Source organism: Pogona vitticeps, chromosome 1 (genome assembly GCF_051106095.1).
Source record: "Pogona vitticeps strain Pit_001003342236 chromosome 1, PviZW2.1, whole genome shotgun sequence".
Lineage (NCBI taxonomy): Eukaryota > Metazoa > Chordata > Lepidosauria > Squamata > Agamidae > Pogona > Pogona vitticeps.
The window spans coordinates 124597858-124612309 of record NC_135783.1 but is presented as its reverse complement, the minus strand read 5'-3'; the positions used below and the strand labels follow the sequence as shown (position 1 = coordinate 124612309).

Here is a 14452-nt window from a genome sequence, read left to right as displayed (position 1 = left end):
AAGATTTATAGGAAGGAGTCTCCTTTCCTATATTATGCCGATGATCGAGATTGGGAAATCCAATTACTGAAACCTAGCTCATCTACACCGTGGTGGATTACATATTTCAGGGGTTTCACTACTTTGGGGCTTTTAGTATTTGACAAAGTGGTGGGGGACATAGAATCAGGGCACACTCCGGCACACAACGCGAACTCACCCGAGTTTTGGCACAGGCAATATTGTCGCAGGTGTCCCCTAGTCACCAAAATTGAAATTGACGGAGACTCCAGTGACGAAAGTGACACTGGGGAAGACGTACTGACTGAAAGTGAGGGGACCGACAGTGAATGAATTGGGAACCCCTCTCCAGCCTAGAAGTCAAGGAAAATCTTAGACCTTTTGACAGGAATAAACCCTTTCCAGCCCTACCAATAATTAACTTCAGAAGAGTGTCCCTACCAGTGGTGCGCCCGTATAACCAAATTTGATTGTCAAGGAGACAGGTGGTTGAGGTTTAAAGTTGGTTATTACCCTTCGAGGATATGGACGGAGGTGTTGTGGGCACAGCAGAGGAACGGGAAAACCAGATGGTGGAAACCGACTTCGGACATAGCCACTCTGGCGGAAGAGGTTCCAATGTAATGGCTACTATAAGTAACAATTCTCCACGCCCAAACCTGCTGGAGATGCCAGAAACAACACCCTTGCTGCCAGTTCGGAGAAGACTCAGACGAGGACGAATGGAAAGATCTATACGTCCACCGATGACCTCGCTGCCTCTTCCACCTTTAATATCTTTTGCATTTATCCTATTCTTTTTGTTTGGGCGAGCCACTGGTAATGACAACACTTGCCCATGCACCACTGTCACTAGACAAGGAAGTCATGAGGTTCATACTTCAATATATTTAGGAAAAAAAGGTGTGTTGAGGTACGAGTCTTATGAATGCAATCCTGTTGGCTAAACAAAACGCCAAAATTAAGAATGCTATCTATCAGAATCAGCTGGTACTTGATTATGCCTAAAGCTGTGCCGATGATGGTGATTAGAGCCCCGGAAGTACAGTACAAGATACTCCCCATCCAGGAGGGAGAGTCAGGTGAATAAGTCAAAATTAGTAAGAAAAGAAAAAGGGGGAATTGTGAGTAGAAAATTGCTGAGAGTTTGACTTCTTCACTAAAGGAAAAAAAGGAGTAAAGGGCTATTGGTGCATAGCTTGTAAATTAATTTCCAGAAGCTGAGTGATGAGAATTTAACTCCTTCGCTAAGGAGTGTGTGTGTTATAATTAAATTCCTGAGTAACCTGGGCCGATAAGATATAGCTGACAGGGTAAAAAGGAAGTGCAGACTCCGTAAAAGCGAGGCTGCGCAGTAGAAATAGAATGTTTTTGTAACTTAATGAAATTGTAGTAAGTTTGTGAGCCGTAACGGACCGCCCGGACGGACAGCCTATATAATGTGTACTCTTCCTTCGTTCCTCAGAGAAACCAACACCTTGCATGGCTTGGGTTGCTTTCTCTCCGCTTTCTGCAGCAGCGAATAATAAATAAGCCTCCACTTTGTAGCCTTCGTGTCTCTGTCCATTTCTGTTGGGGGAATTCATAAGGGTCTTGAATTCCGATTAACAATCCTATCACTAAAAATCTCAGAGAAGTAAGTGCTTCAGTATTTTTATACCCAGGCACCCTGGGTAGCAATGTCCTTTCCAATCAGCAGGGCATTAGATATTGAGTGAGCTATTTTCATCAGTTGATGTAGATTTCTTAAGAACATTTTCCTTCAGAGAAGCATCTGAACTGCTTCAATCTTGAGCCTTAAATGTGAGATCTTGTTGAGCCTTCTGTGTACAGTATTACACATAATGAACACACCTACTGAGACCTAAAACTGTGTTGGGAAACTCTGGGCAGCAAACCACATACCTTTTACGAACCACATGTGGCTGTGACGGACAGGTCAGTAACCACTCCTGTCCATCACAATGGAACCCTGATTCAAGAGCCAATGGCTGTACAGAAAAGGCGGGACTGGGGATATATAAGAGAATGGATGGCAGTTAAAGAGCAGTTAGTTTTGGAGTTTGGAGTTAGAGAGGATTTCAGTTAGAGTCTGAGTTTGAAGCAGTTAGGGAAGAAGTAGGGATGAGTTAGGGACTGGTGTTAGAGAAAAGCAGTTTAGGCAGTTAGGACCAGCCTTGTGTTAGTGAAGAGTAATAGAGAGACAGGGAATGAGAAAAGAAATGAATAAATACCTTGATTAAAAATGATTCTATCTAAGCAAACTTAAATGTTACCAAAGCACAGTTGATTGAATGAATAAAATAAGACCATCCATGATTTACTTTACATTATTTACTTGTGAACACTTTAATAAACATTGTTTAATTGAATAACACTGATTGAAGAGTCTTATTTGATAGAGTGAGGAATATCTCCTCTGGTGGCAACGGAAAAGGAATGAAAAATAAATGTCACACCCGAAAGTAAACCTGGGTTGTGTGGAGAAACAAACAGTGAAACGGGTTTGTGACAGTGGCAATTAAGGGCAGTGCTTCCCTAGTGGTAGAAACATCCTCATTTCCCTTATACTGCTATGAATATCTGCTGTATGAGTATTTATATCGGAACAAGGGCAGTCATGTAGGGGGCCGCCTCACACTGCCTATTTGGGGATGCAGGCCCCCCCACTTGCTTGCCTGGAGCCCCCTAAACACTTGCCTGGAATCAGCTGGCCCATTTGGTGAAAAAAGGTTCCCAAATTTTGGCCTAAAGCATGCAAGTGGGCTACAAGCTTTTTCACAAAGTTATTTGTAGATTCCCAGGAGAATCGTGTTCTCTTCCCATCAATTGGTCTAGGAGCTGAAGCACAGATGATGGTTGAAAAAAAATTATTTGGCACACTTTAAGGTAATGTCAGGCGTCTTAATGGGATCTCAGCTAAAATTAAAGAATAAAGAATGTACTCTGCCTGTGCTTTTAATAATGTAGTTTGTTTTAGATAGAACAGAAGGTCTAGTATAATGCATATTTTTGGTTAATCAAACAAAGACTGAGTCTTAATGTAGTATTCCATTTATGATGAACTAACAATATTGTTTGGGAAAGAAATCTTTGGGGAGCATGTTTGCCAGGTTTTTGCTTTCAACAATCCCTCTGATTGTGTTATTACTGGAATAAAACCTCTTTCGATGCATCTGAGTAATAAATATACAATTTTTGCCTGGTATAGGACCAGCTTTGGTCCCCAGAGATGGATGCAAATGCCAGGGTCCAAAGAAACATGAAACTATCCCCATAAAACCCAAAGAGGTTTTAGACTGTAACCTGCTCATTGAATAAAGGGAAGAGTCCACAGTTGAATGGTAGCACATTTTCTCTGCTTTACAAAAGGTCTCAAGTTCAGTTCCCAGCATCTCCTGGTGCTTCTTGTCAGAGATGGCATGAAAGGTTTAAGAACTCAGGAAACTTTTGCCAATTGAAGTAGACAATACTGGCATGAATGGGCACATACTGCAAATTGATAAAATGTAGGTTTATATACTCTAGGGAGGGAATAGAAGAAACAGTATAATACCTCGTTTCCCCAAAAATAAGACCTAACCTGAAAATAAGCCCTAGTATGATTTTTCAGGATGCTTATAATATAAGCCCTACCCCAAAAATAAGCCCCAGTTAAGTGAAACCCCGCCCTTCACCCTTGTGCAGCAACCAGAAGATGATGATGTGACTGTGTTTGAATAAATGTAGATTGTTGTACATGAAAAAATAGAACATCCCCTGAAAATAAGCCCTCATGCATTTTGGGAGCAAAAATTAATATATTTCAGCATTTTTACAACCAGACACATTAAGCCTGTCTGACCAGGAAGGAATTAAAAAGTTCTCCTCCTGAGAATCAACTAATATGGTCTTGATTGAAAGGTCTGGATTGCCCAGAGACAGAGCTGATTAGCTACAATGTAGTCTTTCCTAAGTCTCTTTTCTCTCATAAGTCTGTACCACGCTCAGTGTTAAAAGAAACTGCTGTTTCTCCCATTTGAAACACTTTTTTAAAAGATCAATATTTCAGCCTCTATAACCCGGATTCCTTTCAAATAAAGAAAAGAGGTTGGGGCCAACCACTCTCTTTCAAGATAAGCAAGATTGTTTATTTATTTCAATTTATGTGAGCAATTTTAAATTTGGTAATTTGGTGTCGCCTATTTCTGAATGGAGGGGTAAAGCAGTTTTATTTATTTATTTATTTATTTATTTATTTATTTATTTATTTATTTATTTATTTATTTATTTATTTATTTAATATCCCGCCTATCTAGCCAACTCAAGACCACTCTAGGTAGCTAACATCATTTTACTTTTTAAAAAACTGTAACTCAAAACTCCTTTGTTCAAATTTCCCTATGTTTGGCACAGAGCAAGAGCAGACTGTGTGGTATAACAATGCCAAATACGATGCTGACCAGAAGCCCAGTTTAAAATTTATAATTTTTTGTTTGGACCACTCTAATTTTTCAAATTGCCTTGTAGAGTGTTGATTTGCTCTGCCACACAATATTATTGTTGCACTCTCATGAAGCTATAATCTCTGCAGTTATAATCTCAAATAGTTAACAGACTGATAGTCCCATTCCTGTGTTAACAAAACAGTCATTTTGTTATCTGTATCACCACTAGGACATGACTTTCACACCATGAGGATATGAATAAACACAGATGGCATATATTTGCCCTCCTTATGTCTGAAGAAGTAGCGTTTGATTCATGAAAGCTCACAGTAAAACAAAACTGTTAGTTTTTTAACATGCCACAGTATTTTGCTTTTCTCTCTCTCTTTTTTTTCTTTCCTCACTTTAATTTTGCCAACAATACAACATATATGCATACCTGGATTATCATGTAACTAGACATCATGGCTTGAACCTTTTCACTTTGAGACTTCCTGACTTTAGATGTTCATGGTGAAGTATATAAATGGAATCTGTTTTTTCTTATTTAGTTCTTTGTTGACTCAAGTGCTTTTCCAGAATAATGGGAGTGAGACACTGTAAAAATAGATTGGCTTTTTCCTATGACAGATCCTTTAAATCATGTGTTCCAAAATGTGTAAAACAGCAGGATTACAATCAAGTTAAATTGCATATATGTTCCTTGTGGCAAATACAGGCTCTTTCTAGGTTTCAACATAAACAGAGTTTGTCAGTTCTAATCAGCTTCAGATAGGAAACTTTTAGAGCTCCAGGCTATCACAAGCGACAGACCAATTTTAGCACAGTCTCTTGAAATCTGCTTTGATTATTACTTTTAGATAAAGCAAGTCTAGATGAATGTCTCTTGCAGATTGTTTTTCTTCTTTTGGATGTTGCTGATTAGCCAGGCGATTAGCTGACATGTCTGATAGAAGAGAAATGCTATTTTGAGTCATCAAAAAAGTTTATATTGTAATTACCATGAGGTGGTTCTAACATGTTTTCATTATGAATTAATATTTTGCAATTCATTAAAGTTATTTTATAGATCCAGTGTATACATCATTCTGCTGATCTCTTAACCACAGCTGAGGGTCTTTCTCTCATCCTTCCTTTAGCATAATTCCCATTCCTTTCCCATCCATAGCCATGATTTGAACTTACATGTGCTCTGGCACTGACTCCTGTTAATACTAATGAGTATTATCATGCAAGTTAAAAATGTCTCAAAGATGTTTATGTCACTGAGCAGAAAAAGAGGAAAAGATTGTACCTACCCTAAGGTGCTAAATCACAAGCTCAGCAAAGATATTATGTCAACATGGTTACATATCTTATTTCCTCTCTCTCATTTTCTCTTTCTCAATTCTTCTGTGTGTAGGATGGCAGTTTATAAATGTTTCTAATTCAATAAATGATATTGCTTTTCCTATACTAGAAATATCATGTGTTATTTGAATCCCAGTTTATATTATTTTGTAGTCCTTACAATTGCTTAGAGAATCTGAATATAAATATGCCCTTGAGACTCTTCAATTAAGATAAGGGCAGCATTACCCTGAGGAGACTTGACTCATATTCTGTTTATTTCAGATTGGAAGCCACAGTTATGAAATGTTTTATGATGGATTTTATATTGTGGTTACTCATTCCTAGGGCAATAAATGAACAAAACAGTGACTATTACATGATCATATAGCAAATCAATGTTTCAGCAATATTCTCTTCAATATAGAATTCATCACATTTCAGAGATGAATAGAAGCTTTATATTAATATATAGATTATCTATAGAAGTTTATATATGTTTATCTTTTATTTTTCCAGGAAAAGGGACTATTGGTTCTCTTATCTATCTAACTATAAAAATACAATATTCTAATTTAGAAAGATGGTCTAATATGTTTTATATTAGATTTGAAATTCTGTAATAATTTTATCTTAGTTAAACACAAAATGGAGGCCCCAGAGTTATAGTTCCTGTGTATACATGACATTTCCCTATTCAACACTTTTTAAAAGCAAAGTCTACACACTGGTATGGACCAGGTGAATAATATCTATTGCTTCCCAGCTGGGTAAACTAGGGTGGATAGCACTTAGAGCTGGCCAAATAGTCTTTACACAGAGATGCTTGAGGGAGAAAACTCTCTCTCTTCATTTTAAGCAGTAAAAACACAAGAAATGAATTGATGAAAAAAATTATTCCTTGGTAAAAGTACAGGTTATCCTTGACAATTAAGTTCAGTCATGTCCAACTCTAGGGGCTGGCACTCATCTCTGTTTGTAAGCCAAAGAGCCAGTGTTTGTCCATAGATACTTTCTGTGGTCACGTGGCCAGCAGGATTAGACACGGAATGTCACTACCTTCCCTACTCACATCTGTATGCTTCCGTCCATGTACTCACATTTGTATGCTTTTGAACTACTAGATTGGCAGATGCTGGGACAAGCAACGGGAACTTGCTCTGTCACTCGGTTTCAAACTGCCAACCTTTCGATCAACAGCCCAGTGACTCAGCAGTTTAACCTGCAGCTCCACCCGTGTCCCATATGTTCTGTTCTGTTCTTTTCCTCGACATAGTACCAAAACAGTTCTTCCTGAGGTGGCTTCTTCGTTCTGCCTAATAGTAGGAACAGTCCTGGTTTGAACATCAGAACTAACAATGTGTGTGTTTTAAAACAGATCTGCCGATTTCAACGCTACCTTCCAAATAGAAAGGATCACCAGAAACTCTTTTCAGACCAGCCTGTCATGTTCATATCTCATACTAGTCAACCTCCGTATGAGAAGCTCTGTGAGTTGGTACAGCTTTGTGGAGGAAAAGTGTCTAAAACACTCCGTCAAGCCAAAATCTGTATTGGAGAATGCAAGTTTGGAAAACACAGAGACATACCGTGTTTATCAGAAAAATGGGTTCTAGGTAAGAGATCTCTCTTGTACTTTCTGACATAAAACTCTGGCTGTCTTTGCACTTTCACTTTTAAGTCAGAGGGGCAACATGTGCCCTCCACAATGCACTGGGACTCCTGCTACCTCCCACATCAACTGTCAAAAATTTACCAAGAGATCCTTTTTAACATCTACGAGATGGATTTTTTTTTCATGTTGAAACACAAGCCCCCCTCCCACTAGTTTTCAATTTTTTTTTCAAAATCTGTTATTTTTTGATACTACAAGATTGTAGGAGGCTTTTTCGATCTAAAGCATTCTTTTTAGTTAAACTCATTTTTTAATTATCAAAAAGGAATTGTAGCAATCTGTACTACTAATAATAATTTTGCAAATTATTCTTTTTGGCCCCTACCAGTGTAGCAGCTGACAAATCTGAAAAGTGACTCTCAGGCCCCCTGAGATCATTTATCCCCTACATTAAATAACCATAACTTCCTGTAGCTCAGTGGTTTAGGCATCTGGCTGTGAAGCAAGAGGCTGGGAGTTCGATTCCCCACTGTGGCTCCTTGACAAGGGTTGGACTCGATTATCCATAGAGTCCCTTCCAACTCTGCAGTTCTAAGATGATGATGACGACGACGACAGTTTACTCAGCTGATAATGAAATCACTGCTGTACAGCTTGTGCTCATAGCTGACCTAATTTTGCCTTCATGTCAGAAACTGTGAACCATTATTGATCATTTTACAAATACATCATAGGCAAATGTTAACATGCAAACAAGACTATACAAAGACACAGGATTTCAGTAACTGTAGAGTACTTATTTGTATATAAACACTGATTTCTATAGTAGGGGTTGTCCTTTTTTCCAGTTCCAAGGATGCAAAAAACAAAAAATGCTATGAAATTAGAATCCCACAGGCTGTTGCTCTTTGGTTTCAGTGTTTCCTTGCAGACATGCATTATCTTCCTTTCTATCCTTATGCATGTATTCTGTGTATAGTGAGGATATAAGTCATAGAATCACAAAATCATTGAGTTGGAAGCGACCTATAAGGTCATCAAGTCCAACCCGCTGCTCAGTGCCAGAATCTAATATGGTCCTTGCACATTCTGAGCTCACAAAGCATAAAAGGATGTTCAGATTGAGAAATCCTGCAGATACCTGAATGCAGCCTCTCACTTGGGCCCCAGTGAACTATGTATGACAGGGATAGAAAACATATGGTCTTCTGAATGTTTTTGAATCACAACCTGCCTGATTCCATATATTAGCACACTTCTCTTTTTCTGGAACGAACAATGTAAGGTACGCAAGATTTTATTTCAGGATTTGTTGTCCCCTTTTAAAAATGTGAGACATATAATGTGTTTTCAAAGCTGACAATTTTATTGATTTTGCTTTCATTCTAAATAATTTTCTTTGTTTCCCTCTGCAGATTCAATAACCCAGAACAAAATATGTCCTCTTGAAAACTACATGTTTCAGAACAAGGTTTAGCATGCATGGTATTATTATCTAATGTCACGACTTCCAGAGTTCATCTAGCAAATTGAACAATTAATATTTGCAAGCTTTACTTTGAAACAAATAGAAAAGCCAAGTTAACTTTATTTTAAATATGAATTCAAGAGCTTATATACACCTTTGAGGTGAAGAAGAGAGTGAGCAAATCGTGGTGGGGAGCATGATCAGTTTGTCCAAGGTAGAGTGTAGAGTAAAAATTCTATCTGAACAGTCACTGAGCAATGTACATAGATAATAATACTGTATGGTATTCAATCTTGCCAAGATATTTTAGCTCTGTGCATGTTATATTAAGTGGCAAATAGTTTCATCAGATGTTATGAAGTCAAGGTCTATAAAATATGAAGATGAAATAGATGAAATAGGTACATTTTTAACTGTGAAAATATTTTTGCTCTATAAAATCCCATTCACTGCTTTCTATGAACTTTTCACAGAAATGCTGAATACCGTCTACCAAAGAGGAACTACCCGTTGTAGACAATCCTATGAACCCCTTTATTAGAGAACTTACTGCCGAGACAGTAATATGTCATGGCCAGAAACAGAAATATTTTAATAAAAAGTGATGTGTGAACACATGGTTCCTAGTAAGCAGTAGAATGTGATGTTTAAATTTATACATAATATCATGGTCTACTACCTCTCTCATAAATGTTTTACACACAAAAAACTGTCATCACTAATTTACGTACCCGAACATTCCAAATTGATTTTCTCATAAATTCTTTTGAGACAAATTTCCAGTTGTGTACAGGGCAGACTCCTGGGACAACGGCTCATGTTTTATTAGCCACAGGCGTAGCAGTTTTTACACTGGAATACTAATAAAGATATTTACAGCAAAAGTATTTAAATGACAGAATCTGGTTGTCCTAGCTTTCAAAGGAAACTATAGCCTAGCTCATACCTTTGAAAACATGTGGAACATCCATATGTAGGGAGGACCATTGTAGCCTGTATGTCGAGGGCAAGGAGGTCTAAACAGAGAAGGGGCGGGGGAATCAACTCAGATGAAATGTGCCTCAGGAGAGAGCTCTGCAGGTACAGTGGTGCCTCGCTAGACGATGATAATCCGTTCCTTTTGAAATAGCTGTTTAGCGAAATCATTGTCTAGCAAAAAGCATTTCCCCATTGGAATGCATTGAAACCGGTTTAATGCGTTCCAATGGAGAAGAATCGTCGTTGTCTAACGAAGATCGGCCATAGGAAAGCCGCTTTGTGAACCGCCAATCAGCTGTTTAAATCGCTGTCTTGCGAAGCTTAGGTCCTGAAAACACCTGTTTGCGAGCGCGGAGGGAGCTGTCAAAATCGTCTAGCAAAAATCAGTTTGTGAAGCAGGGACCAAACATTGTCCAGCGAAATACCCTCATAGGAATCACTGTTTTGCGAATCACTATAGCGACTGCAAAAAGCCAATGTCTAGCGAAAAAACCGTTATGCAGGGTAACTGTCTAGCGAGGCACCACTGTACTGTGAATCACCAGAAAGACAAACAAGGGGCTGCTACATCAAATTAAGCCTGAAATCTCTCTCAAAGCAACAGGGCATGTTCAAACTATCATACATTAAAACTCACAGGAAAATACAATAGTGCTTGGAAGAGCAGAAGGCAACAGAAGAGAAGGACTGGATATGAGAATGATTGATTCAATAGAGGAAGTTACACCCTTGACTTTCCAGGATCTGAGCAGAGCTGTTAATGATAACGTTTGGAGGTCACCAGTTCATAACAGTTATTATAAGTCAAAAGTGACTTAATGGTTCATAACAACACATAAAGCCATGTTGTTAAACAGCCTTGATTTTAGCCACTACCAAGAACATTTGTCCCATGGTATCGATCATCATCAGAGGCCATGCAACTGATGAACTGGTGAACAATTTTTCTCATATATATTCACAAATAGAAGTGTCCTCCTGCAGCTCAGAGCTTTTTCACACATCATACAGTTTCAAATTATGTTTACCCTCAAGAGGATGTTCTTTCTCTATGTGTTTACATACACCTCTCTTTTTTTCTGCATTCACACTTGGTATGTATGAGTATGCTTTAGGAATGTAAGCTATAAAAAGAATATTTCTTTCTTGTAGTTGGAGAAATACGCGATGATATTCGACCTAACACTGATAACCTGTAGACCCTATGCTTTGTTTCACAAGGAAGCTGTGAAGCAAAGAATTTAGCAGTAGGAATCAAACCAAGCCAAATACGCCCCTGCCAGTCCCCATTCCTCAATTCCCACCAAAGGGCTGACTGTCTCTCTTCCCAGAGATCCGCCCCTATGTGCAAAACTGATACCCTGCTAGAACCAATGAAAATTGGTGAGAAAATTGAAACTGTAAGAACAAAACTAATACAATTCCCCTCCCCCCCATCCCCATCAATCTGTACAATGACTTAGAATCACACTTTATAAGGGAGGGTGGGCAAGTGCAAATAAGCTACAGATTGCCAGAACCATCCTTTTATTATACCTCCCTAGCTGATCAGGGTGGAAACTGTCTCCTTCCAGTCAGCTGAAGATGGCTTCACCTATCCTGCATCAGCCAGCCTCTCCTCTATTGGATGTTTGTTTTCCTGCGCTCCTGACATTGCTCTCCTATGTGCAAGGTAGCCTGAGAAGGAGATCTCATGAAGCAGAGAATATGGTGGCCAGCGATCTCATCTTACAGGACTTGCTGGGCCACAAACGATGCCCAGGGTGTGTTGAACTGGGAGGCCTGAGCTTATTTCATATGGAAATCTATGGATTGTGCAAGAGAATAAAGAATCCTAAACTTAAATACTGTAGTGTGGCTTACATGCACACAGGTCCACAGACTAACAACATGCTGGGTAAAGAAATATTTGGCAGCCATTTGTCTACTGGAGCAAATGGAGCAAAACAGAGCCGGAAATGGCCTCAGTGAAAGAAGAAAGGATGTAGATCTGGAAGAGAAACAGGGAAGAAATGTATTTGGGCCTGCCTATGTCTCTCTTAAGTGTATCCTCGCTGGTCCATGCTACTTGCCACATGTGCTGTTGCTCTATTCCAACAGGGCTAAGGCAATTCATCACTTAATTTATGTATTTAAGACATTCTCTTCTTCATTCAAAGACATTCCCAGGCTGGCTTGCCTATGATGAATGAAAATGCTAGTAAGCTTACAATCTAAAATATATGACACAAAAGGGGAAATAAAAGAATTGGCCGGGATTAAACCAAAAACATATATGTGATGCTTAAAAAAAAAGTAGAGGGATCCAGTTCAACACACTCAGGAGGACACTGTGGGACTGTTCAGAGTATTGCTTCTGAATACAGTCCATTCTACCCACCTCAAAGAACATTTTCTTTCTCATCACAATATGATAATGTTTCTTTCAACCGTGGAAGCTTGACCAAGATTGCTCACATAAAGATGCTAATAAGACCATTTGTGAGAATTCTGTGAAGAGGGTACATAAGAAGAGCCACCTGCTGGATCAGGCCAAGGGCCCATCTAGTCCAAATCCCTGTATCTCACAGAGGCCCCACCAGATGCCTCTGGCAACACACGAGGCAACCAGATACCTGTCTCCTGATACTCCTCCCCTGCACCTGGCATTTGGAGGTACCTTCCCTCTAAGCCTGGAGATTACATGGCTTGTAACCTGCGATGGACTTTTCCTCCAGGAATCTGTCCAATCCCCTTTTAAAGGCCTCTAGGCCAGATGCCATCACCACATCCTGTTCTCACTCTCCCAACACTCAATTTGAGTAGATGTGTTCTGAGGTATTAGCCTGCAGATTGGTACAAAGTGTTTGGCTCATCCTATGCTCTGTCACCATCACCTTTTAGTTCAGAGCCTTGCAAGGATGTTACATAATTACCGAAGTGCAGATAGCTATATTTGGCATATGCTGTCATGGGCCCACCGACTTCGCTCATTTTCCTGAGTTGGCTTTTCATATTGATGCAATTGCTCTGTGTTGTGGCATTGTGCCAAGACAGCAGTTATATACATAATAAGACAGTATTATTTGTTACAGTAGACCAGTGTGAGAAGCCATTAAAAATAAGTAGCTGAAAAACTGTGAATTGAAGACATTTCCAGAAGGGAAATTGCTAGCCCTAATGTTCAAAAACCAAAGGAAGAATGATTCAATCAGCCTTAGCACTGTCTTTGACCTTAAGAAGGCTGCTTTTATACAAAAGAATTGCAGATTCCAAGGGGAGACTAGGATACAACAGTTTAGCACAAGGTTAAACTCTGCCTCTCTTGGCCTGTACAGAAACAAAGGCTTTTTCTCTCACAAAATATATATAGTAAATACTGTATTTTTCAGTGTATAAAATGACACTTTTTCCTAAAATAATTAAAGGAAAAAATGAGGGTCGTTTTATACTCAGAAGTGAGTAGGAGGGAGGGATCAAAGTGCTTTGATCCCTGTTTTCCCCTCCAGGTTTTGTAAATAAAATGGAGGGGGAAAGCGATTCCTACTTTTCCCAAAAATTTTCCTTGCAAAAAGCAGTTGTCCCTCCATGTTTTGCAAAGAAAATGGATGGTGAAAACAATTTCTGCTTTCCCTTACATTTTCGTTGCAAAAGCAGCTTTCCCCCTTCAGGTATTGCAAAGAAAATGGAGGGGGAAAGTGATTCCTACTTTCCCCCAAATTGTTTATTGCAAAACGTTTGCAACGAAAATGTAGGGGGAAAGCAGAAATCGCTTTCCCCCTGCATTTTCTATGCAAAACGTGGAAGGGGAAAGCTGCTTTTTGCAACGAAAATGTAAGGGGAAAGCATAAATCGCTTTGCCCCTACATTTTCTTAGCAAAACCTGGAGAAGGAAAGCTGCATTTTACAATGAAAACGTAGGGGGAAAGCAGGTACTTTCCCCCTCCACTTTCTTGCAAAGAAAGAAATTTTGACCTGAGGGCAAATTATATTACTCCATTACTCATGGGGCCCCCAGGAGTTAGCCCGAATAACATTTTGCTCTATCTGTTGTCGTCAACGGACACGGAGACTACCACTAGGGTGGTGCTCTTTCTTAACGGTGTCCTAATGAGGAAAAGAGCAAAATCCGACGAGACTACATACTACAAGGTTTAAATTCATGACTGAACAACCAGGGAGTTAATTGACCAAATAGAACATGCACGTAAAAGCGGAGCTACTCAGGAACAATTATATAATGGAACAAAGATCCCATTTATATTTTGCCTAATCTTAATTTTGACTTACCTGTTAATTTGTTATTCTGTACATGCCTAATAAAGGTTTCTGAAACTGAAATTTTGATTTAGAAAAGTGGGGAGCGTTTTATATATGGGGTGTCTTATACACGGAAAAATACGGTAACATTATAACTGCAGAGCTGGAAGAGGCCCTATGGATCATCGAGTCCAGTCTCTATCAGGGAGGGACAGTGAGAAATCAAACTCCCAACCCCTGCCTTAGCAGTCAGATACCTAACCACTGAGCTATCCAGCAGTGTTAACCAGCTCATCTGTGCAGGGTTTTTTCTGTTGCATATTTATTAAAAATTGTTGTGACATTTTTCTCTGTGGTTTTTGTACACCTTTTCTCTTTTACTTCTTCTTATTTCTG

At 39.2% G+C, this 14452-nt stretch overlaps 1 protein-coding gene across 2 annotated transcripts in view; it reads left to right on the top strand.

The window, feature by feature from the left end:
* The window catches only part of MCPH1 (microcephalin 1), a 143746-nt gene extending 134478 nt beyond the window's left edge, over positions 1–9268 (top strand). Inside the window, exons 13-14 of one of the 2 annotated variants that reach the window (XM_020797817.3) lie at positions 7135–7372; positions 8787–9268. In XM_020797817.3, the coding sequence (XP_020653476.3) occupies positions 7135–7372; positions 8787–8848 (300 nt within the window). In that variant the 3' untranslated portion in view covers positions 8849–9268. The remainder of the gene's footprint in view (positions 1–7134; positions 7373–8786) is intronic. The other variant, XM_073000623.2, reaches the window with a different exon arrangement.
* Positions 9269–14452: the final 5184 nt, after the last annotated feature.